This window comes from Oncorhynchus clarkii, chromosome 9 (genome assembly GCF_045791955.1).
Source record: "Oncorhynchus clarkii lewisi isolate Uvic-CL-2024 chromosome 9, UVic_Ocla_1.0, whole genome shotgun sequence".
Classification (NCBI taxonomy): Eukaryota; Metazoa; Chordata; class Actinopteri; order Salmoniformes; family Salmonidae; genus Oncorhynchus; species Oncorhynchus clarkii.
Window position 1 is genome coordinate 680,055 of NC_092155.1, and position 24,739 is coordinate 704,793.

Genomic DNA, 24,739 nt, shown 5'->3' on the forward strand with positions numbered 1-24,739 from the left:
AGGTTCTTATTAAAAGTATTAATTTCAGGACCGCAGTTGGAAATGTAATTTTTTACAAGAATCGACTGATGGTGTCTAAATGTTGTAAATCCAGCTACCCGTTATCAAAACTCAACTCCGCCTCGATATAAGAGAACGGAGTTGACCGGTCCTCGACTACATTCATGTGGACCACCCCGAAACGGACGAGTTTAGGAAGATGTTTTTCAGTTACAGGGAAACCGGGATAGCGAATGTATGTGGCTAAAACAAGTCCATGTAAAATACGTTCGAACTGAAGAGATACAACAACAAAACAACACTGCTTGAAATGCAGGCAAAGTAGACAGTATTTCTGGCAACAAGGTTTCTTAATAAAACAGCTAACTTCATTTAATTTGTGAAACGGATCCCAGAGCTGGTTTTGGTTTGTCCCTCTGCATCGTTTTAGTCTAGTTTGGGGTAGATTAGACCGACACTAGATCTGCCCCTTAGAAAACATGTGTCACACTAGACCCTCGACACGTGACGAGGGTAGAAGCATCTACTTCCGGTAGCCAGCCGGCTAACAGCAAGCTAACAACCGTTAGCCTTCGCGGCCTGGACGCTAGCAGTTATCGGCTATTCTTATTCATCGCTTTAAAAAAAAAAATTATAATCAACAAACTGCCCTCCTTTCTCATTAGTCCTTATCTGTAAGTGATACGCCGGTGGTTGAGTTAGTGTATCGTTATTTCGTGGCTGTGAGTGACTTTGACACACCGGTTGTCGACATGTCGGCGGTCCAACGGATGAAAGTGGCTAACGAGAAACACAGCAAGACCATAACGCAGCGAGGACACGTCCAGAAAACCACGGTTAGACTCGAGCTTGTTAACTAACATTAGCTGGCTATCAGCTACACACACACCGATAGCTACTAGCCTAGGCTATGACAGCACCGGCTAACTAGTTGGCTATTCAATCAGCTGGCCATTCAAACGGAGAGCTCACTGTAACAAGCTGAAGATGGCTACAATCTGTCTGCCTGGGAATCAGACTGAGGGCTCACCATTCACAGTGCACGATGCTGTAGTTAATTTCATTTTATAATTCATAATCAAGAATAAAACAATCTTAATTTAAGACACGTTTTGGCTGCCGACACGTTAGCAAGCTTGTCCATCTAGCTAGGGATTCTAATTTTGGCTGTCTGGCTCGCTAGTAATGACCATTCGACTTAAGGCTGCGTTTCAAAGTAGACAGCCCTCAACCCTAAACCCTCAGCCCGTCATTGCCCAAGCGAGGGAGAGAGATGATCTGAAGTTGAGCTTAAAAACAACCAACCTAAAGCTATTAATGTACCTAGCAAGATAACGTATCTAGCCAGCACTCCTGTCAGGTAGCTAGATAACACTCCTGTCAGGTAGCTAGATATTCATTTATTCCAATACATTTCAGAATTACCCAAACATGTTTTTATGATTCTAGGCTCCTCACTACGAGACTAGGTCAATTTGCCAATGCTAAAATCAATGTCTATATATTTTAGAGAGCTAGCTTTATACTTTTTTCCCCCTGACATGCCGAAAATGCAGCCTTGTTTATTACATTTGACACTTCGCTGTCACCAGAGTTTGACATGTGACTACAGTTTGAGTTTAATTGTGGGTCATATCAACCCCGCAAGTGACCAAAGTTGTCCACTCGCTCCCTCGAACTAAATCGAGGGCCGAGGTTAGTGAATTTGAGGTGGCGATGAAACTGCATTCGGTTTGGACGGGGATTCCCCCGGAGGGAAAGGAGCTGGCTGAGGGGTTAAAAATAACGTGTTTGGACTGCAGCTTTGGGGACATGATATCTATCACCTTCTTGTTCATATAAACATTGTTGTGCTACATTACCCAAGTAGCTCATTTGCCAGTGAAATAGACTCTAGATGTTTGACTAGTCAGTGGTCATTAAAGCAAGCTATGTGTTTTTGTCAGTCAAAGTTTAGATGTTATTACCACCACAACCCTAGCAACAGCAGGGTGGAAGTTCCGTTCTAGGGATGTGGTTGGCTAGCTAACGTTAAATCACTACCTAGAGGTGATCACGGCACTTCATACATGGGATTTTTGTAGCAGGTTAGGAGAGTGTTTTTTTCCCCCTTACCTTAACCTCAGTTTCCTAACCTGCAACAAAAAAGTAATGGTATCCGAAGTGCCTACTGGCATAACACAGTTCGTCTGGACCTGTATGATATGAGCTGTTCTCTCACTCTCCCATCTTGGATAGAAAGTGTGCATAAAACCAGTCTAGTAATGCCACATTTTACAGTGAGTCCACCCACAACCCTAGCTGACTATTCATTATGCAGTGAGTCCACCCACAACACCAGCTGACTATTCATTATGCAGTGAGTCCACCCACAACCCTAGCTGACTATTCATTATGCAGTGAGTCCACCCACAACCCTAGCTGACTATTCATTATACAGTGAGTCCACCCACAACACTAGCTGACTATTCATTTTACAGTGAGTCCACCCACAACACTAGCTGACTATTCATTATACAGTGAGTCCACCCACAACACTAGCTGACTATTCATTATGCAGTGTACTATCTATAGCTATATACTGTCATTTAGTTATTCATAAACTTGTTATAATAAGTATTACATATCAAGTAGCGTAACAATGAGGGGAATTAAAGTAGTGGGCTTGAGGATAAATTCAGCCACTACCCGCTTTTCCTGGCTAATAGTCTACACAAATGATCTGCAATATGCACAGTAAATGAAATCCAAATTGATACTCCCCTGGTCTGCTGAAGTCCTCCTTTTCTTTCTTTCACCACAGCCTGTCGGTCCAGGTTGTGGGCCGTCTGTTTTCTACACTGAGTATTGCCAACCCAGACAGTGTTTCCTGAGACTTGCGTTATACGGTGCATTCGGGAAAGTATTCAGACCCTTTGACTTTGCAGGAGTGGCTTCGAGACAAGTCTCTGAATGTACATGAGTGGCCCAGCCAGAGCCCAGACTTGAACCAGATCGAACATCTCTGGAGAGACCTGAAAATAGCTGTGTAGCGACGCACGCTCCCCATCCAACCTGACAGCGCTTGAGAGGATCTGCAGAGAAGAATGGGAGAAACTCCCCAAATACAGGTGTGCCAAGCTTGTAGCGTCATACCCAAGAAGACTAGAGGCTGTAATCGCTGCCAAAAGTGCTTCAACAAAGTACTGAGTAAAGGGTCTGAATACTTAAGTAAATGTGTTCAGTTTTTATTTTTATATCACTTGTTTAAAAAAAATACCTGTTTTTGCTTTGTCGTTATGGGGTATTGTGATGTCATTATGGGGTATTGTGAAGTCATTATGGGGTATTGTGTGTAGATTGAGAACAGAACAATTTAATCAATTTTAGAATAGTGCTGTAACAAAATGCGGAACAAGTCAAGGGGTCTGAATACTTTCCCAAAGCACTGTATGTCCATTGCACTGCACACAATTTAGACGTTATCTTGAATTATGCATGCCAGTTTATACCAGAGATAAGGGACTGTTGACGCATGCCAGTTTATACCAGAGATAAGGGACTGTTGACACATGCCAGCTCATACCAGAGATAAGGGACTGTTGATGCATGCCAGCTTAAACCAGAGATAAGGGACTGTTGATATTGGAACCACACAACTCAAATGCCGGTTCACCAGTAGCCTAACCACTTTGTTTTGTTCATGCTCTCAAGAACTGTTGTCCACTATGTTTTAAAATATGATGTAACCTTTTTATTTAACTAAGCAAGTCAGTTAAGAACACATTCTTATTGACAATGACTGCCAACCCCAGGCCAAACCTGGATGACGCTGGGCCAATTATGCGCCGCCCTATGGGATTCCCAATCACGGCCGAATATGATGCAGTCAGGATTCGAACCAGGGACTGCAGTGACGCTTCTTGCACTGAGATGCAGTGCCTTAGACTTCTGCGCCCCCCTACTAAATATGATCATCTGTTTGCATCTGCCAATTTATTGTCTGTCCAGAATCCAGACGACCTGTCTCCAGGGCTTTCCCTACTCTTTCCGTAACATGTTGAGGCTGGCAATTAAAGATGTTGCAGAACTACTGTTTTTAAAGCACCACTCACTTCTGCCCAGTTTCCCTGATGTTGCTACGGCAATCGAGCTGTGTTGACCATCACTGTAACTGACGCTTCTGCGGAGAGATTATTTTCTAAATGAAAACTCAAAGAACGACAGCGCTGCTGGGTCATGCAGCAAGGCAATGATCCAGAACACACAATCAACATGAAAATGGTTCAAATGCAACAAAGTTGATGTTCTGGAATGGCCTAGTCAAAGTCCAGACCTAATCCCAATTGAGATGTTGTGACAGGACTTGAAACGAGCAGTTCATGTTGGAAAACCCACATGTTGCTGAGTTAAAGCAGTTCTGCATGCAAGAGTGGGCTAACTTCCTCCACAGTGACGTGAGACTGATCAATACCTACAGGAAGTGTTTGGTTGGAGTCATTGCAGCTAATCGTGGCACCCCCAGTTATTGAGTGTAAGGGGGAAGTGGCACCCCCAGTTATTGAGTGTAAGGAGGAATGTGGCACCCCCAGTTATTGAGTGTAAGGAGGAATGTGGCACCCCCAGTTATTGAGAGTAAGGAGGAATGTGGCACCCCCAGTTATTGAGAGTAAGGAGGAAGTGGCACCACCAGTTATTGAGTGCAGGGAATGAGTGCAAGGAGGAATGTGGCACCCCCAGTTATTGAGTGTAAGGAGGAATGTGGCACCCCCAGTTATTGAGAGTAAGGGGAAAGTGGCACCCCCAGTTATTGAGAGTAAGGGGGAAGTGGGTGTTGGGAATTAGGTGTTGCATAACTTTTAATTAAATAAAACAAGTTTCCAATGCCGGGCCAACCCTATGGGACTCCCGATCACGGCCGGTTGTGATACAGCCAGGATTCATACACAGCTTAGGCTCAGCACTTGGTTCAATGTATCAAAGCAGCTGTTTTCTTGCTCAAACTGCGAGAGAAACAGCTGTCACTCAGACATTTCTCTCCAAACACAGGGATGTCGACTAGAACAGGACGTGTGTCATCAGAGGAGCTTGTCGAACAACAGACGGGACTAAAATTACACGTGTGGTGTTTGGTGCTCGTGTACATAATTCTGATTACCTGACCTCCCCCAGTAAAACTAACCCCGTCTGATTACCTGACTTCCCCCAGTAAAACTAATCCTGTCTGATTACCTGACCTCCCCCAGTAAAACTAATCCTGTCTGATTACCTGACCTCCCCCAGTAAAACTTATCCTGTCTGATTACCTGACCTCCCCCAGTAAAACTAACCCTGTCTGATTACCTGACCTCCCCCAGTAAAACTAACCCTGTCTGATTACCTGACCTCCCCCAGTAAAACTAACCCAGTCTGATTGCCTGACCTCCCCCAGTAAAACTAACCCCGTCTGATTACCTGACCTAACCCCGTCTGATTACCTGACCTCCCCCAGTAAAACTAATCCTGTCTGATTACCTGACCTAACCCCGTCTGATTACCTGACCTCCCCCAGTAAAACTAACCCAGTCTGATTATCTCCCCCAGTAAAACTAACCCCATCTGATTACCTGACCTCCCCCAGTAAAACTAACCCAGTCTGATTACCTGACCTCCCCCAGTAAAACTAACCCAGTCTGATTACCTGACCTCCCCCAGTAAAACTAACCCTGTCTGATTACCTGACCTCCCCCAGTAAAACTAACCCTGTCTGATTACCTCCCCCAGTAAAACTAACCCAGTCTGATTACCTGACCTCCCCCAGTAAAACTAACCCAGTCTGATTACCTGACCTCCCCCAGTAAAACTAACCCTGTCTGATTACCTGACCTCCCCCAGTAAAACTAACCCCGTCTGATTACCTGACCTCCCCCAGTAAAACTAACCCTGCCTGGTTACCTGACCTAACCCTGTCTGATTACCTGACCTCCCCCAGTAAAACTAACCCCGTCTGATTACCTGACCTCCCCCAGTAAAACTAACCCCATCTGATTACCTGACCTCCCCCAGTAAAACTAACCCCGTCTGATTACCTGACCTCCCCCAGTAAAACTAACCCAGTCTGATTACCTGACCTCCCCCAGTAAAACTAATCCTGTCTGATTACCTGACCTCCCCCAGTAAAACTAACCCAGTCTGATTACCTCCCCCAGTAAAACTAAACCCATTTGATTACCTGACCTCCCCCAGTAAAACTAACCCAGTCTGATTACCTGACCTCCCCCAGTAAAACTAACCCAGTCTGATTACCTGACCTCCCCCAGTAAAACTAACCCTGTCTGATTACCTGACCTCCCCCAGTAAAACTAACCCTGTCTGATTACCTGACCTCCCCCAGTAAAACTAACCCCGTCTGATTACCTGACCTCCCCCAGTAAAACGAACCCTGTCTGATTACCTGACCTCCCTCGGTAAAACTAACCCCATCTGATTACCTGACCTCCCCCAGTAAAACTAACCCCGTCTGATTACCTGACCTCCCCCAGTAAAACTAACCCAGTCTGATTACCTGACCTCCCCCAGTAAAACTAACCCTGTCTGATTACCTGACCTCCCCCAGTAAAACTAACCCTGTCTGATTACCTGACCTCCCCCAGTAAAACTAATCCTGTCTGATTACCTGACCTCCCCCAGTAAAACTAACCCCGTCTGATTACCTGACCTCCCCCAGTAAAACTAACCCTGTCTGATTACCTGACCTCACCCAGTAAAACGAACCCCGTCTGATTACCTGACCTCCCCCAGTAAAACTAACCCTGCCTGATTACCTGACCTAACCCTGTCTGATTACCTGACCTCCCCCAGTAAAACTAACCCTGTCTGATTACCTGACCTCACCCAGTAAAACGAACCCCGTCTGATTACCTGACCTCCCCCAGTAAAACTAACCCCGTCCGAATAGAGCTTTTGTTGGAAGAAGGGCAACCAGTGATCCGGGTCAACAGCATCAATGTAATGTAATTGTTGGAAGAAGGGCAACCAGTGATCAACAGCATCAATGTAATGTAATTGTTGGAAGAAGGGCAACCAGTGATCAACAGCATCAATGTAATTGTAATGTAATTGCAATGTAATGTAATTGTAATGTAATTGCAATTGCAATGTAATGTAATGTAATGTAATGTAATTGCAATGTAATGTAATTGTAATTGTAATTGTAATTGCAATGTAATGTAATTGTAATTGTAATTGTAATTGCAATGTAATGTAATTGTAATTGCAATTGCAATGTAATGTAACTGCAATTGCAATGCAATTGCAATGTACTTGTAATGTAATGTAATTGTTGGAAGAAGGGCAATTCCACGGCAAAAGAATTACGCTGAGAGTCAGTTGTCACTTTTTTAAAATGCCAAACAAACATTTTAATTTTAGTTGAACAAACCTCCCAACTCTCTGCACGATGAATAGTTTGAAACAAAAATGAACATTTACTGTAAAAACTGCAGATGCAATGTTTGTTACCAGAATTACGGTAAAATCTCCCTCAGTTTTATTCTTGCCGAACTTTGTATCGGCCCAGTTCTTCCTGTAAATGTATTTTCGTACACTCCCCTCTGGACACTGTTAGAAGTAGTCCTTGTTCAAAGAGTTGTATGGTTTGTTAAACTGCCCTGCATTACCTGTAAGTCACTCTGGATAAGAGCATCTGCTCCATGATTCACATGTCATCTCACCCTGTGTCCTCTGTGGTGTTAACTTGTTGTTATCCCGGTAGCGGGATAATTGTCATCAGCAACCGCTGAATAGCATTGTGCCACAGTTAAATAATATTAAATACTAAAAAAATTAATGTTCATGAAATCACAAGTGTAATATAGGAAAACACAGTTTAGCCTTTTGTTAATCCACCTGTCGTCTCAGATTTTAAAATTATGCTTATTATGCTTAATTATTATACAGCGAAAGCAATCCAAGCGTTTGTGTAAGTTTATCGATAGCATAAGAAAACATTATGTACACTAAGCATTAAGTAGCTAGGTCACGAAAATCAGAAAAGCAATCAAAAAAATAATTTACCTTTGATGATCTTCGGATGTTTTCACTCACAACACTCCCAGTTACACAACAAATGTTCCTTTTGTTCCATAAAGATCATTTTATACCCAAAATACCTTGCGTTATGTTCAGAAATCCACAGGAAAGAGCGGTAACGACAACGCAGATGTATATTCCAAATAATATCCATAATGTCCACAGAAACATGTCAAATGTTTTTTATAATCAATCCTCAGGTTGTTTTTAAAATATATATTCGATAATATATCAACCGAGTGTGTAGCTTTTTCAATAACAGCGGGAGGAACAATGGTGGCTTTACTCAGTTGCGCGAAAACTCACTCTGAGAGCCCCCACCTCTCCACTTATCTGGTTGATATCCCTTTAAATGGAGGATAGGCATGCATAGGAACAGAGAGGTTTTAAAATAAGAGGCACTTCCTGATTGGATTTTCCTCAGGCTTTCGCCTGCAATATCAGTTCTGTTATACTCACAGTCAATATTTTTACAGTTTTGGAAACTTTAGTGTTTTCTATCCTAATCTGACAATTATATGCATATTCTAGTTTCTGGGGCTGAGAAATAGGCAGTTTGAAATGGGTACGTTTTTTAGCCAAAAACGAGAATACTGCCCCGTACACGCAAAAGGTTAACCCTGTATTAACCCTGTGTTAACCATGTCTCTGGTGTTAACCCTGTGTTAACCCGGTGTCCTCTGTATTAACCCTGTGTCCTCTGTGTTAACCCTGTGTCCTCTGTATTAACCCTGTGTTAACCCTGTGTCCTCTGTGTTAACCCTGTGTCCTCTGTGTTAACCCTGTGTCCTCTGTGTTAACCCTGTGTCCTCTGTATTAACCCTGTATTAACCCTGTGTCCTCTGTGTTAACCCTGTATTAACCCTGTGTCCTCTGTGTTAACCCTGTGTCCTCTGTATTAACCCTGTATTAACCCTGTGTCCTCTGTTAACCCTGTGTCCTGTGTTAACCCTGTATTAACCCTGTGTCCTCTGTGTTAACCCTGTATTAACCCTGTGTCCTCTGTGTTAACCCTGTATTAACCCTGTGTCCTCTGTGTTAACCCTGTATTAACCCTGTGTCCTCTGTGTTAACCCTGTGTCCTCTGTGTTAACCCTGTCACCCTGTCTCTGGTATTAACCCTGTATTAACCCTGTATTAACAATGTATTAACCCGGTGTCCCCTGTGTTAACCCTGTGTCCTCTGTGTTAACCCTGTGTCCTCTGTGTTAACCCTGTGTTAACCCTGTGTCCTCTGTGTTAACCCTGTGCCCGTCCTCTGTGTTAACCCTGTGTCCTCTGTGTTAACCCTGTGTTAACCCTGTGTCCTCTGTGTTAACCCTGTGTCCTCTGTGTTAACCCTGTGTTAACCCTGTGTCCTCTGTGTTAACCCTGTGTCCATCCTCTGTGTTAACCTTGTGTCCTCTGTGTTAACCCTGTGTTAACCCTGTGTCCTCTGTATTAACCCTGTATTAACCCTGTGTCCTATGTGTTAACCCTGTGTTAACCCTGTGTCCTCTGTGTTAACCCTGTGTTTCAGCGGGTGGTGAATGAGGAGAAGTCTCCTGTTGGTCCCTGGTTACTGGCCCTCTTTGTCTTTGTGGTGTGTGGATCAGGTAAGAGACTGTGTGTGTGTGTGTGTGTGTGTGTGTGTGTGTATATATATATATATATATATATATATATATATATAATGTATGAATATATACAGTTGAAGTCAGAAGTTTACATACACTTTAGCCAAATACATTTAAACTCAGTTTTTCACAATTCCTGTCATTTAATCCTTTTAATAATTCCCTGTCTTAGATCAGTTAGGATCACCACTTTATTTTAAGAATGTGAAATGTCAGAATAATAGTAGAGAGTGATTTATTTCAGCTTTTATTACTTTCATCACATTCCCAGTGGGTCAGAAGTTAACAAAACACTCAATTAGTATTTGGTAGCATTGCCTTTATATTGTTTAACTTGGGTCAATAAGTTGGGTGAATTTTGGCCCTCCAATTAACTCAAATTATGTCATTTAGCCTATCAGAAGCTTCTAAAGCCATGACATGCATACATGTACAGTTGAAGTCGGAAGTTTACATGCACTTAGGTTGGATTCATTAAAACTCGTTTTTCATCCACTCCACAAATTTCTTGTTAACAAACTATAGTTTTGGCAAGTCGGTTAGGACATCTACTTTGTGTATGTAAACTTCCGACTTCAACTGTATATGTATGCATGTCATGGCTTTAGAAGCTTCTGATAGGCTAATTGACATAATGTATAAAGTGCGTATCAGAGTCCAAAATGTATCCGTGTTCTAGAATATTGGACCAGTAGCTACTCCAATTCTCAAGTTATTTCTCGATCTACAGTGGATTCAGGAAAGCATTATTTTAGTAAAAAAAAATTAACGTTACAGCCTTATTCTAAAATTGATTCAATTGTTTTGGTAAATGACAAAACAACTTTATTTACAAATGTATTGAAAATAAACTGAAATATCACATTTACATAAGTATCGGGATATCCTGTCTTTACAACTGGAGGACACAGAGAACTGGCTGTATGAAGATGGAGAGGACCAACCTAAACAACGTCGACAAACTGGCCGTGCTGAAGAAACTGGGCCAGCCTATCCAGGAGAGGTACATGGTGTCTGAGGAAAGACCCAGAGCCTTCGATGACATGGGGAAACAGATCCAGATGTACATGAAGATCGTTGAAGCTTATTTACTCAGTACTTTGTTGATGTACCTTTGGCAGTCTTTGGTATGATGCTGCAAGCTTGGCACACCTGTATTGGGGAGTTTCTCTGAGGAGTGGCTTCCGTCTGGCCACTCTACCATAAAGGACTGATTGATGGAGTGCTGCAGAGATTGTTGTCCTTCTGGAAGGTTCTCCCATCTCCAAAGAGGAACGCTGGAGCTCTGTCAGAATGACCATTGGGTTCTTGGTCACCTCCCTGACCAAGACCCTTCTTCCCCAATTGCCCAGCTTGGCCGGGCGGTCAGCTCTAGGATGAGTCTTGGTGGTTCCAAACTTCTTCCATTTAAGCATGATGGAGGCCACTGTGTTCTTGGGGACCCTTCCCCAGATCTGTGCGTCGACACAATCCTGTCTCACACCTCTACGGACAATTCCTTCGACCTCATGGCTTGGTTCATGCTCTGACATGCACTGTCAACTGTGGGACCTTATATATACAGGTGTTTGTCTTTCCAAATCATGTCCAATCAATTTAATTTACTACAGGTGGACTCCAATCAAGTTGTAGAAACATCTCAAGGATGATCAATGGAAACAGGATGCACTTGAGCTCAATTTCAAGTCTCACAGCAAAGAGTCTGAATACTTATGTAAAGAAGGTATTTGTTTCTTTTCAATACATTTGCAACATTTCTAAACACCTGTTTTCGCTTTGTCAGGTGTTGTGTGTAGATTTTGAGGATTTATAAAAAAATATTTTTTAGATTAAGGTTGTAATGTAACAACGGAGAAAGTCGAGGGGTCTGAATAAACATTGTATAGGATGAACTATGACTAGAACACAGTACCGGTCAGACGTTTGACAACACCGACTCATTCAAGGGGTTTTTCTTTATTTTGACTATTTTCTACATTGTAGAATAATATACAATATATTTTGATTTGTTTAACACTTTTGTGGTTACTACATGATTCCATAGGTGTTATTTCTACTGGTTTTGATGTCTTCTATTATTCTACAATGTAGAAGATAGTCAAAATAAAGAAAAACCCTTAACTGAGTAAAACCTTTTGACCGGTAGTGTATACTGAAGTGGACATCAGAAGTTCATCAGTAGTTCTGAACCGTGACTAGAATACTGTGTTTACCTATAAAGTGGGTAAGCAGTGTGTAAACATTATTAAAGTGACCAAAGTTAAATATCTATGTATAGTGTCTTCAGAACATATTCTAGACTTTGTTGTTACAGCCTGAATTTTAAAATGGATATAAGGGTTTTTCACCTATAATGTCACAGTGGAGTTGTTTTTAAAAACATGTTTACATATGAATTAAAAATGAAAAGCTGACATGTTTTTGTTAATGGCCTAAATAAGTTTAGGATACTAATTTGCTGAAGTTAGATAATAATATACTACTTTGTTTTAAACACTATTATTGCACACATGATTTTTTTTTCTGTACATAGTTAATTATCTGTAAGGTCCCTCAGAGTTGCATCAAAAACAGATTCTACCACAAAGACCAGGGAAGTTTTACAATGTCTCGCAAAGAACGTCACATATTGGTAAATGGGTAAAAATGAAAAAAATTACACATTGAATATCCCTTTGAGCATGTTGAAGTTATTAATTACACTTTGGATGGTGTATCAATACACCCAGTCACTACAAATAAACAGGCATCCTTCTTAACTCAGTTGCCGAAGAGGAAGGAAACCGCTCAGGGATTTCACCATGAGACCAATGGTGACTTTAAAACAGTTCACTTTGTGTCCTGAATACAAAGTGTTATGTTTGGAGAAGGTACAACACATTACTGAGTACCACTCTTCATATTTTCAAGCATAGTAGTGGCTGCATCATGTTATGGGTTTGCTTGTCATCGTTAAGGACTTGGGAGTTTTTCAGGATGAAAATAAATGGAATGGAGCTAAGCACAGGCAAAATCCTAGAAGAACCTGGTTCAGTCTGCTTTCCACCAGACACTGGGAGATGAATTCACCTTTCAGCAGGACAATAACCTAAAACACAAGGCCAAATAAACACTGGAGTTGCTTACCAAGATGACAGTGAACATTCCTGAATGGCCAAATTACAATTTTGACTTAAATCTACTTGAAAATCTAGTATTTAAAATAATAATAATGGGCAAATGTATTACAATCCAGGTGCTTCTACAAAATATTGCCTCAGGTGTAAATGAGAATTCTGTATTTCATTTTCAAAAAATAAACCTGTTATCACTGTTGTTATGGGGTATTGTGTCTAGATGGGTGAGGATTTTTCGTTTATCCAGTTTAAATTCGGGCTCTAACACAAGTCAAAGGATATGAATACTTTGAGGTCAGCAGTCTTAAGGTGCAGGGTTGAGTAACCGGGTGGTAGTCGGCTAGTGACAGTGACTAAGTTCAGGGCGGGGTACGAGGTGGAAGCTGGCTAGGGATGTCTATTTAACAGTCCGATGGCCTTGAGATAGAAGCTGTTTTTCAGTCTCTCGGTCGCTATTTTGATGCACCTGCACTGACCCCTGATAGCGGGGTGAACAGTGAACAAGGACCATTCATAAAAAATGTCATCATTTTTTATACAACCTTGTTTTTAAAACATTTTCAAGCCACAATGTAATTGTTCTGAATCCAAGAGCCGACCCACGGGTTGAAATGTTTTCATTCGTTACGCCAGCTAATATTTTTGTGTCACCTGATGCAGGACTCTGGGAATGTTTGGGCGGAGCTGGGTCACAGACATCACAATGGACTCTGATTTGTATCTGTCTCTCTGTCTCCCTCTGTCTCTCTGTCTCTCTCTGTCTCTCTCTGTCTCTCTCTGTCTCCCTCTGTCTCTCTGTCTCTCTCTGTCTCTCTCTGTCTCTCTCTGTCTCCCTCTGTCTCTCTCTTGTCTCTCTCTGTCTCTCTCTGTCTCTCTCTGTCTCTCTGTCTCTCTGTCTCCCTCTCTCAGCCATCTTCCAGATCATCCAGAGTATCAGGCAGGGGTTGTGATGGTTGTCACCCAGATCAGAGCCTCCTCCCCTGGGAGAACACCAACAGCCTCACCCCATCCCTGCTCCAGCCACCGACAGACATCCGGCCCAGTGTTCTCCCTTTACTCATACACCCCCCCCCTCCTCTCTGTGTCGAGTTAAAACATTTTAGGGTTCCCGAGTGGCGCAGTGGTCTAAGGCACTGCATCTCAGTGGTAGAGGTGTCACTACAGCCCCTGGTTTGATCCCAGGCTGTATCACAACTGGCCGTGATCGGGAGTCCCATAGGGCGGCGCACAATTGGCCCAGCGTCGTCCGGGTTTGGGGAGGGTTTGGCCGTGGTAGGCCGTCATTGTAAATAAGAATTTGTTCTTAACTGACTTGCATAGTTAAATAAAGGTCAAATAAAATAATTGAACATCAGCTGACACACACATCATCCCCGTCCCGTCTCTGTCAAGGTAAACATCAGCTGACACACACATCATCCCCGTCCCGTCTCTGTCAAGGTAAACATCAGCTGACACACACATCATCCCCGTCCCGTCTCTGTCAAGGTAAACATCAGCTAACACACACATCATCCCCGTCCCGTCTCTGTCAAGGTAAACATCAGCTGACACACACATCATCCCCGTCCCGTCTCTGTCAAGGTAAACATCAGCTGACACACACATCATCCCCGTCCCGTCTCTGTCAAGGTAAACATCAGCAGGTTCTCCATACTGTGAATTAGATCACCCTGTCTCTGTCAAGGTAAACATCAGCTGACACACACATCATCCCCGTCCCGTCTCTGTCAAGGTAAACATCAGCAGGTTCTCCATACTGTGAATTAGATCACCCTGTCTCTGTCAAGGTAAACATCAGCAGGTTCTCCATACTGTGAATTAGATCACCCTGTCTCTGTCAAGGTAAACAGAAGGTTCTCCATACTGTGAATTAGATCACCCTGTCTCTGTCAAGTTAAACATCAGAAGGTTCTCCATACTGTGAATTAGATCACCCTGTCTCTGTCAAGTTAAACATCAGAAGGTTCTCCATACTGTGAATTAGATCACCCTGTCTCTGTCAAGGTAAACATCAGAAGGTTCTCCATACTGTGAATTAGATCACCCTGTCTCTGTCAAGGTAAACATCAGAAGGTTCTCCATACTGTGAATGTCTCCAGGTCTTTCTTTTATAACATTGTATTGGTAATGTTGAAATATGAAATGTCTTATGTAGTTCTTGAAAGAACCATTTTGTTTATGGGTCTTAATGTTGTCTCATCTGAGCTGTACTCTGTAACACTGATCCCAGGTCAGTTTGGTATTGGTCCCACTGATGGTTACTGTTGGGATGTGGGGAGAGAACCACTGCTCTAGGTTCAGTCTCATCGTGTTAGTCCAGTAGACTGACTGACTGCTGTGACATGATCTGTCCTTGTTTTTGATATCTCCCTTGTATGATCACATCCCTCTGATATCTCCCTCATCGCTCTGTTCCCTTATCCTGCCATCTCCCCTCTCTCCTGTGTGTGTGTCCGTATCTAGGAAGTTTTCAGTCTGTTTTCAACTGTTTTACTGTCTTCAGTTGTCTTCTACACTGGCCGTTCTGTTACTGTGGTATCTACGTGCTGAATGGCCAGTGTGTGTGTGTGTGTGTGTGTATGAAGAAGCACTCCCTAGAGGCAGACACCTCTCCTGAACACCCAGAGTGTGAACGTGTGTGTCAGTCCACCTCCCTCCTGTAAAACGCTATGCAAATGAGTTTTATACAAATAAAACAGATTTTTTTTCTCTAAAGATGATTTTTCTGGGTTTGTTTGTAAAGTATAAACACTAGCAGGTCTATTTCCACAACTAAGAGTTGAGCGATGCCAAACTGCTGTTTCCGGGGCTGCAGAGACATGTTATGGAAGCTCACTGGTACACACGTCTGCATTGCGCTCGTCTGTGGTGTTGCTCATGTCGATGTCCTATCGCTGTCTCAGAATGTTTTAAAGGGACAGTAGTATGTCTACATGAGCTATAATGAGATTTAAATCATAGTATTTCATCAGAAATGAAACTACTTTGAGAAACTTAATGTTTTGGGTTTTTATTTTATATTAAAAATAAATAATTAGTGGGCGGATTAGTTTTAATATTGCAGGTTGTTGCTTCCATCAATGTACCTGTCTGAGTCACTCATCTCTTTTACTGTTAAAGCTCCACATAAAGTGCCTTCCTAAAGTATTCATACCCATACACTACACCCTAAACCCTTCAGACTACGCACTACGCCCTACACAATAAACCCTACAGACTACGCACTACGCCCTACTACGCCCTACACCCTATGGCAACTGCCTGGTACCAGTCAGGATGCTCTCGATGGTGCAGCTGTATAACTTTTTGAGGATCTGGAGACCCATGCCAAATCTTTTCAATCTCCTGAGGGGCAAAAGGTGTTGTCGTGCCCTCTTCACAACTGTCTTGGTGTGTTTGGACCATGAAGGTTTGTTGGTGATGTGGACACCAAGGAACTTGAAACTCTCGACCCGCTCCACTACAGCCCTGTTGATGTTAATGGGGACCTGTTCGGCACGCTTTTTCCTGTATTCCACAATCAGCTCCTTTGTCTTGCTCACATTGAGGGAAATGTTGTTGTCCTGGCACCACACTGCCAGGTCTCAGACCTCCTCCCTATAGGCTGTCTCATTGTTGTCAGTAATCAGGCCTACAACTGTTGTGTCCTCAGCAAACTTAATGATGCTTTTGATGTGAGCCATGACCAGCCTTTCAAAGCACTTGATGGCTACCGACGTGAGTGTTATGGGTCGGTAATCATTTATGCAGGTTACCTTCATTTTCTTGGGCACAGAGACTATGGTGGTCTGGTTGAAACATGTAGGTATTACAGACTCAGTCTGGGACATGTTGAAAATGTCAGTGAAGACACTTGCCAGTTGGTCAGCGCATGCTTTGAGTACACGCCCTGGTAATCCGTCTGGCCCTGTGGTTTTGTGAGTGTTGACCTGTTTTAAAGGTCTTGCTCACATCAGCTACTGAGCGCGTTATCACACAATTGTCCAGAAACAGCTGGTGCTCTCATGCATGCTTCAGTGTTGTTTGCTAAGAGCATTTAGCTCTTATGGCACTGGGTTTTCCTTTGTAGTCCGTAATAGTTTTCAAGCCCTGCCACATCCTGTCAGAGCCGGATTAGTAGGATATAATCTTAATCCTGTATTGATACTTTGTCTGTTTGATGGTTCGTCTGAGGGCGTAGCGGGATTTATTATAAGCGTCTAGATTAGTATCCTTGAAAGCAGAAGCTCCAGCCTTTAGCTCGGTGAGGATGCCGCCTGCTTCTGGTTGGGATATGTACGTACAGTGAGGACGTCGTCGACGTTGATGAAGCCGATGACAGGTGGTGTACTCCTCAATGCCATTGGACGAATCCCGGAACATATTCCAGTCTGTGCTAGAAAAACAGTCCTGTAGTGTAGCATCTGCGTAATCTGACCACTTCCATTTTGAGCAAGTCACGGGTACTTCCTGCTTTAGGTTTTGCTTGTAAGCAGGAATCAGGAGGATATAATTATGGTCAGATTTGCCAAATGGAGGGAGAGCTTTGTACGCGTCTCTGTGTGTGTGGAGTAAAGGTGATCTAGAATTGGTAGGTGGTCTAGAGTTTTGTCCCCCTCTGGTTGAATCACGTGCTGCTGTGCGGTTTGTTGCGTTACTTTGCTGCTTTTCTGCCAACTTGACAGTTTTTACTTTCTACATTTTTACTTTTTATAATCAATCAATCAGATGTATTTATAAAGCCCTTCTTTCATCAGCTCAAAGTGCAGAAACCCTGATGTCTGATTTCAAAAAGGCTTTACAGCGAAAGCACCACAAATGATTATGTTAAGTCACCACCTAGCCACAGAAAAACACAGCCATTTTTCCAGCCAAAGAGAGGAGTCACAAAAAGCACAAATAGAGATAAAAATGAATGATGGACTCCATCCTGGAGCTGAAGGGGTGCTCTCATCTTATATATGAACATAGTCAGGGCTCTAACTCCCCTAGCTCCACAATGAAATAGGGTGCAGGCCAGGCAGCAGGCTGTTAACCAGCCTGCCAGCTTAGTGGAGTCTGCCCCTAGCACAGTCAGTGTAGTCAGCTCAGCTATCCCCATTGAGATTTACTGTGTTAAATGAGGCCTCACCTCCTGGTTACACTAGTGATCATATCCCCTGTGCATCCCGCAAAGGCGGAGGTGTTGCCCTTCCAGACTCCCTCTGCCTACCCAAGGACATCAGAGGACAAAAATCAGTTAACCACCTAACTGAGGAAGGTTATACCCTAGATGCAGTCGTACAAAACCAAAAACATTTGTCATAAGGAAATATACAGGAAATACCTGAGCCCTGAAGCTTCTAGAATATTGGAACGGAAATGGCGTTCCACCAAACTGGAAGTCTTCCGACTAGCTTGGAAAGACCGTGCCGTTTCGAAGAGCCCTCACTGCTGCTCCACCAAACTGGAAGTCTTCAGACTAGCTTGGAAAGACAGTACCAAAGAGCCCTTACTGCTGCTCGATCATCCTATTTTTCCAATTTAAGGAGGAGAATAAGAACAATCCAAAATTTATTTTTGATACTGTCGCAAAGCTAACTAAAAAGCATTCCCTAAGAGAGGATGGCTTTCACTTCAGCAGTGAGAAATTCATTAACTTCTTTGAGGAAAAGATCATGATCATTAGAAAGCAAATTACGGACTCCTCTTTAAATCTGCTTATTCCTCCAAAGCTCAGTTGTGGGTGTTGTGGCACAACACTACCAGGACCTAGGATCAAGAGAGACACTCAAGTGTTTTAGTACTATATCTCTTGAGACAATGATGAAAATAATCATGGCCTCTAAACCTTCAAGCTGCATACTGGACCCTATTCCAACTAAACTACTGAAAGAGCTGCTTCCTGTGCTTGGCCCTCCTATGTTGAACATAATAAACGGCTCCCTATCCACAGGATGTGTACCAAACTCACTAAAAGTGGCAGTAATAAAGCCTCTTGAAAAAGCCAAACCTTGACCCAGAAAATATTAAAACCTATCGGCCTATTTTGAATCTCACGTTCCTCACATTATTTTGTTGAAAAAGCTGTTGCGCAGCAACTCACTGCCTACCTGAAGACAAACAATGTATACGAAATGCTTCAGTCTGGTTTTAGACCCCATCATAGCACTGAGACTGCACTCGTGAAGATGGTAAATTACCTTTTAATGGCGTCAGACAGAGGCGCTGCATCTGTCTTCGTGCTCCTAGACCTTAGTGCTGCTTTTGACACCATCGATCAATTCAAACAGGTAATGAGTGGAGAATAGGAGGGCTTCTTAAAGAAAAACTAACAGGTCTGTGAGAGCCGGAATTCTTACTGGTTGGCAGGTAATCAAATACTTATGTCATGCAATAAAATGCAAATGAATTACTTAAAAATCATACAATGTGATTTTCTGGATCTCTCACAGTTAAAGTGTACCTATGATAAAAAATTACAGACCTCTACATGCTTTGTAAGTAGGAAAACCTGCAAAATCGGCAGTGTATCAAATACTTGTTCTCCCCACTGTAGATAGAAACACACCCCAACCCCTCGTCTTACCAGACGTAGCTTCTCTGTCCTGCCGATGCACGGAAAACCCAGCCAGCTCTATATTATCCGTGTCGTCGTTCAACCATGACTCGGTGAAACATAAGATGTTACAACTTTTAAGTACCGTTGGTACTCTTGATCGTAGAACATCAATTTTGTTTTCCAATGATCGTTCTATTGGCCAACGTGCAAATGGTAGAGGAGGTTTACTCACTCGCCTACGAATTCTCAGAAAGCAGCCCGACCTCCGCCCCCTTTTTCTCAGTCTTTTCTTCACACAAATGACGGGGATTTGGGCCTGTTCCCGACAAAGCAGTATATCCTTCACGTCAGACTCATTAAAGAAAACATCTTCGTTCAGTTCGAGGTGAGTAATCGCTGTGCTGATGTCCAGAAGTTATTTTCGGTCGTAAGAGACGGTAGCAGCAAAATTATGTACACAATAAGTTTAAACAATAAATTATTAAGGATCCTGGGGTTTATTATGGATCCCCATTAGTTCCTACCAAGGCAGCAGCTACTCTTCCTGGGGTTTATTATGGATCCCCATTAGTTCCTGCCAAGGCAGCAGCTACTCTTCCTGGGGTTTACTTTGGATCCGCATTAGTTCCTGCCAAAGCAGCAGCTACTCTTCCTGGGGTTTATTATGGATCCCCATTAGTTCCTGCCAAGGCAGCAGCTACTCTTCCTGGGGTTTATTATCGATCCCCATTAGTTCCTGCCAAGGCAGCAGCTACTCTTCCTGGGGTTTATTATGGATCCCCATTAGTTCCTGCCAAGGCAGCAGCTACTCTTCCTGAGGTTTATAATGGATCCCCATTAGTTCCTGCCAAGGCAGCAGCTACTCTTCCTGGGGTTTATTATGGATCCCCATTAGTTCCTGTCAAGGCAGCAGCTACTCTTCCTGGGGTTTATTATGGATCCCCATTAGTTCCTGTCAAGGCAGCAGCTACTCTTCCTGGGGTTTATTGTGGATCCCCATTAGTTCCTGCCAAGACAGCAGCACTTTACCCAATACATTTAGGCCACTACTCCACCCTCACATATTTACAATACAGCCTCCATGTGTACGTGTGTCTGTGTGTGTCTCTTCACAGTCCCCGCTGTTCCATAAGTGTATTTTTACCTGTTTTTAAATCTGATTCTACTGCTTGTATCAGTTACCTGATGTGGAATAGAGTTCCATTTAGTCATGGCTCTATGTAGTACTGTGTGCCTCCCATAGTCTGTTCTGGACTTGGGGACTGTGAAGAGACCTCTTGTGGCATGTCTTGTGGGGTATGTATGGGTGTCTGAGCTGTGTGCCAGTAGTTTAGACAGACAGCTTCGTGCATTCAACATGTCAATACCTCTCATGAATACAAGTAGTGATGAAGTCAATCTCTCCTCCACATTGAGCCAGGAGAGAATGACATGCATATTAGTAATATTAGCTCTCTGTGTACACCCAATGACCAGCCGTGCTGCCCTGTTCTGAACCAATTGTCATTTTCCTAAGTTTCTCTTTGTGGCACCTGACCACACGACTGAACAGTAGTCCAGGTGCTACAAAACTAGAGCCTGTAGGACCTGCCTTGTTGATCGTGTTGTTAAGAAGGTAGAAACTAGGGCCTGTAGGATCTGCCTTGTTGATAGTGTTGTTAAGAAGTTAGAAACTAGGGCCTGTAGGACCTGCCTTGTTGATAGTGTTGTTAAGAAGGTAGAAACTAGGGCCTGTAGGACCTGCCTTGTTGATAGTGTTGTTAAGAAGGTAGAAACTAGGGCCTGTAGGACCTGCCTTGTTGATAGTGTTGTTAAGAAGGTAGAAACTAGGGCCTGTAGGACCTGCCTTGTTGATAGTGTTGTTAAGAAGGTAGAAACTAGGGCCTGTAGGACCTGCCTTGTTGATAGTGTTGTTAAGAAGGCAGAGCAGCGCTTTATTATGGACAGACTTCTCCCATCTTAGCTACTGTTGTATTAATATGTTTTGACCAAGACAGTTGACCTCAACTTGCTCAATTTCCACGTTATTTATTACAAGATTTAGTTGAGGTTTAGTGAATGATTTGTCCCAAATACAATGCTTTTACTTTTATAAATATTTAGGACTAACTTATTCCTTGCCACCCACTCTGAAACGAACTACAGCTCTTTGTTAAGTGTTGCAGTCATTTCAGTCGCTGTAGTAGCTGACGTGTATAGTGTTGAGTCATCCCCATACATACACACTGGCTTTACTCAAAGGGGCCTAGACAACTGCCCTGGGGAATTCCTGACTCTACATGTACAGTGTTGAGTCATCTGCATACATAGACAAACAGGCTTTAATCAAGGCCAGTGTCATGTCATTAAAGATTTCCTGATTCTACCTGGATTATATTGGTGAGGCTTCCATTAAAGAACACCCTCTGTGTTCTGTTAGACAGGTAACTCTTTATCCACATTATAGCAGGGGGTGTAAAGCCACAACACATACGTTTTGCCAGCAGCAGACTATGATCAATAATGTCAAAAGCTGCACTGAAGTCTAACAAAACAGCCCACACAATTTTTTTATCATCAATGTCTCTCAGCCAATCATCAGTCATCTGTGTAAGTGCTGTGCTTGTTGAATGTCCTTCCCTATAAGCATGCTGAAATTCTGTTGTCAATTTGTTTACTGTAAAATAGCATTATATCTGGTCAAACACCATTTTATTCAGAAGTTTACTAAGGGTTGGTATCAGACTGTGATTTGTCGGCTATTAATCCATCCACCTGGACATGTGTGGCATACCAATAAGCTGATTAAACAGCATGATCATTACACAGGTGCACCTTGTGTCGGGAACAATAAAAGGCCACTCTTTAAAATGGGAATTTTTGTCACCCAACACAATGTCACAGATGTCTCAAGTTTTTGTCATGGGAATTTTATAATTCCTATATGTGTTCATTAACCATTAACTATTAACTCCACATACATGACACACACTATACCTGGATTAACTCCTGAAGTCTCACCATAATGTATTACCACTATTATTACGGAAAACCTGGAGGGGCTCTCGCTGTCTTATTTGATCGCCACAGAGTAATAGCTGGGTAGGTTCAAACATAGGTTGATGATCCTCTTTGCTTACTTTAGACACACACACATACATTCCTTCTTCCACAATGGTTATCATTTCCAATTAACCCTTGTCCATGCCACATAACCTCTTTCTTATGAACTAACATTATTAATCAGATATTGTAAAACAGGGTAGAGTTTAATTAGTTATAGTTCTATTTAAATGTAGATATTGTTTAGTCATTATTCATAAAATTCCTAACACTTTTGTGGGAGCAGACAATTGACATGCTGACTGCAGGAATGTCCACCTGAGCTGTTGCCAGAGAATTTAATAGTAATTTCTCTACCATAAACCACCTCCAAAGTCGTTTTAGAGAATTACGTCTAACTGGCTTCATAACCCGCAGACCACAGCCCAGGGCCTCCCTATCCGGCTTCTTCACCTGTGGGATCATCTGAGACCAGCCATCCGGACAGCTGATGAAACTCTGGGTTTACACAACCGAATAATTTCTGCACAAACTGTCTGTAACCGTCTCAGGGAAGCTCATCCGCTCGTTGTCCTCACCAGGGTCTCGACCTGACCTCAGTTCAGTACTGTCTGTAACCGTCTCAGGGAAGCTCATCCGCTCGTTGTCCTCACCAGGGTCTCGACCTGACTTCAGTTCAGTACTGTCTGTAACCGTCTCAGGGAAGCTCATCCGCTCGTTGTCCTCACCAGGGTCTCGACCTGACTTCAGTTCGGCATTGTAACCGACTTCAATGGGCAAATGTTCAGAATCCCGGCTTCAAGTGTACCAGGCAGATGTCAGATAGTATGGCGTTGTGTGGGCAAGCGGTTTGCTGATGTCAACGTTGTGAACAGAGTGAGTGCCCCATGGTGGAAGTGGGGTTATGGTATGGGCAGGCATAAGCTACGGACAAGGAACATCGTTGCATTTTATTGAAGGAAATTTGAATGAACAGAGATACCATGGGGAGATCCTGAGGCACGTTGTTGTGCCATTCATCCACCGGCATCACCTCATGTTTCAGCATGATAATGCACGGCCCCATGTCACAAGGATCTGTACACAATACCTGGAAGCTGGTAATGTCCCAGTTCTTCCATGGCCTGCACACTCACCAGACATGTCACCCTTTGAGCATGTTTGGGATGCTCTGGATCAACGTGTATGACAGTGTTCCAGTTCCCGCCAATATCCAGCAACTTCACACAGCCATTGAAGAGGAGTGGGACAACATTCCACAGGCCACAATCAACAGCCTGATCAACTCTATGTGAAGGAGATGTGTCACGCTACATGAGGCAAATGGTGGTCACACCAGATACTGACTGGTTCTCTGATCCACGCCCCTACTTTATTTAAGGTATCTGTGACCAACAGATGTATATCTGTATTCCCAGTCATGTGAAATCCATAGATTACGACCTAATGAAAGTATTTCAATTGACTGATTTCCTGATATGAAATGTAACTCAGTAAAACCTTTGAAATTGTTGCATGTTGCGTTTATATTTTTGTTCAGCATACGTAGCTCTAGTTAGCTTAGGCTCTATTGCCTAAATAACACTAAATTCATTGAAAAACAGTTAGGATGGAGCTTTGATGTTGTGCACCACTGACTGACTGACTGGACTGGACTGGACTGGACTGGACTGGACTGACTGGACTGACTGGACTGACTGGACTGACTGACTGACTGACTGACTGACTGACTGACTGGACTGACTGACTGACTGGACTGACTGACTGGACTGACTGACTGACTGGACTGACTGACTGACTGTCTGACTGACTGTCTGACTGTCTGACTGTCAGACAGACAGACAGACAACTAAGGAATAGAAAAGACAGGTACATTTATAGGAACTTTTAAGGATTCTAAAATTCACAAGAGAATCACTTGACATACAATCAAACCATTCCTTCAACAACGGTTACTGTGATGTTGTGCACCACTGACAGACAGACAGACAGACAGACAGAATGAATAGAACAGGTGTCTGGCTCTAAGCTCTCTCCTCTGACCTTGTGGCCCTGGGATTAAACTCCACTTCCCAGAAGGCCATGCGGCTGTCTTTAAATCCCTGAATAGGCTTTAATCTGCGCCCTGTCTCGAGCAGATCAACAGACAGAGAGAAAGTAGAGAGAAGAGCAACTACCGGACAACATGCCGCTGAAACGACAGGGTGAGACTTTATCAATGTGTGTGTATGAGACAACTTCACAGAGATGACAACATGATGGAGAAAATGTCTTCAGAACCATAGCTGATTTGATGATGTGATTTGGGTGTGTCTGTGTGAGAGAGGGACTGGCGTGTGTGTGTTGTCAGTCTGTTGACTGTTAGTAAGTCAAGCCTTGTCTTGTGTGAGCCA

The 24,739-nt window shown here is 43.1% G+C and overlaps 2 protein-coding genes across 9 annotated transcripts in view; both read left to right on the forward strand.

Moving 5' to 3' along the window:
* Positions 1-514: 514 nt before the first annotated feature.
* LOC139417049 (stress-associated endoplasmic reticulum protein 1) lies at positions 515-15,499 on the forward strand. 6 transcript variants are annotated; one of them, XM_071166288.1, is made up of 6 exons: positions 515-836; positions 9,569-9,644; positions 13,691-14,173; positions 14,366-14,468; positions 14,517-14,585; positions 14,748-15,499. In XM_071166288.1, exons 1-3 carry the CDS (start codon positions 753-755, stop codon positions 13,729-13,731), a joined length of 201 nt encoding a protein of 66 aa, XP_071022389.1. In that variant the 5' UTR covers positions 515-752; the 3' UTR covers positions 13,732-14,173; positions 14,366-14,468; positions 14,517-14,585; positions 14,748-15,499. The 6 variants fall into 6 exon arrangements, with proteins under 6 accessions (XP_071022389.1, XP_071022391.1, XP_071022386.1 ...); XM_071166290.1 differs by having other exon boundaries at positions 14,414-14,468; XM_071166285.1 differs by having other exon boundaries at positions 14,414-14,468; positions 14,517-15,499.
* An 8,976-nt stretch (positions 15,500-24,475) lies between these two features.
* LOC139417050 (disks large homolog 4-like) overlaps positions 24,476-24,739 on the forward strand; it is a 180,671-nt gene continuing 180,407 nt past the window's right edge. For all 3 annotated transcript variants that reach the window (XM_071166291.1, XM_071166292.1, XM_071166293.1), the window contains exon 1: positions 24,476-24,550. In XM_071166291.1, the coding sequence (XP_071022392.1) occupies positions 24,532-24,550 (19 nt within the window). In that variant the 5' untranslated portion in view covers positions 24,476-24,531. The remainder of the gene's footprint in view (positions 24,551-24,739) is intronic.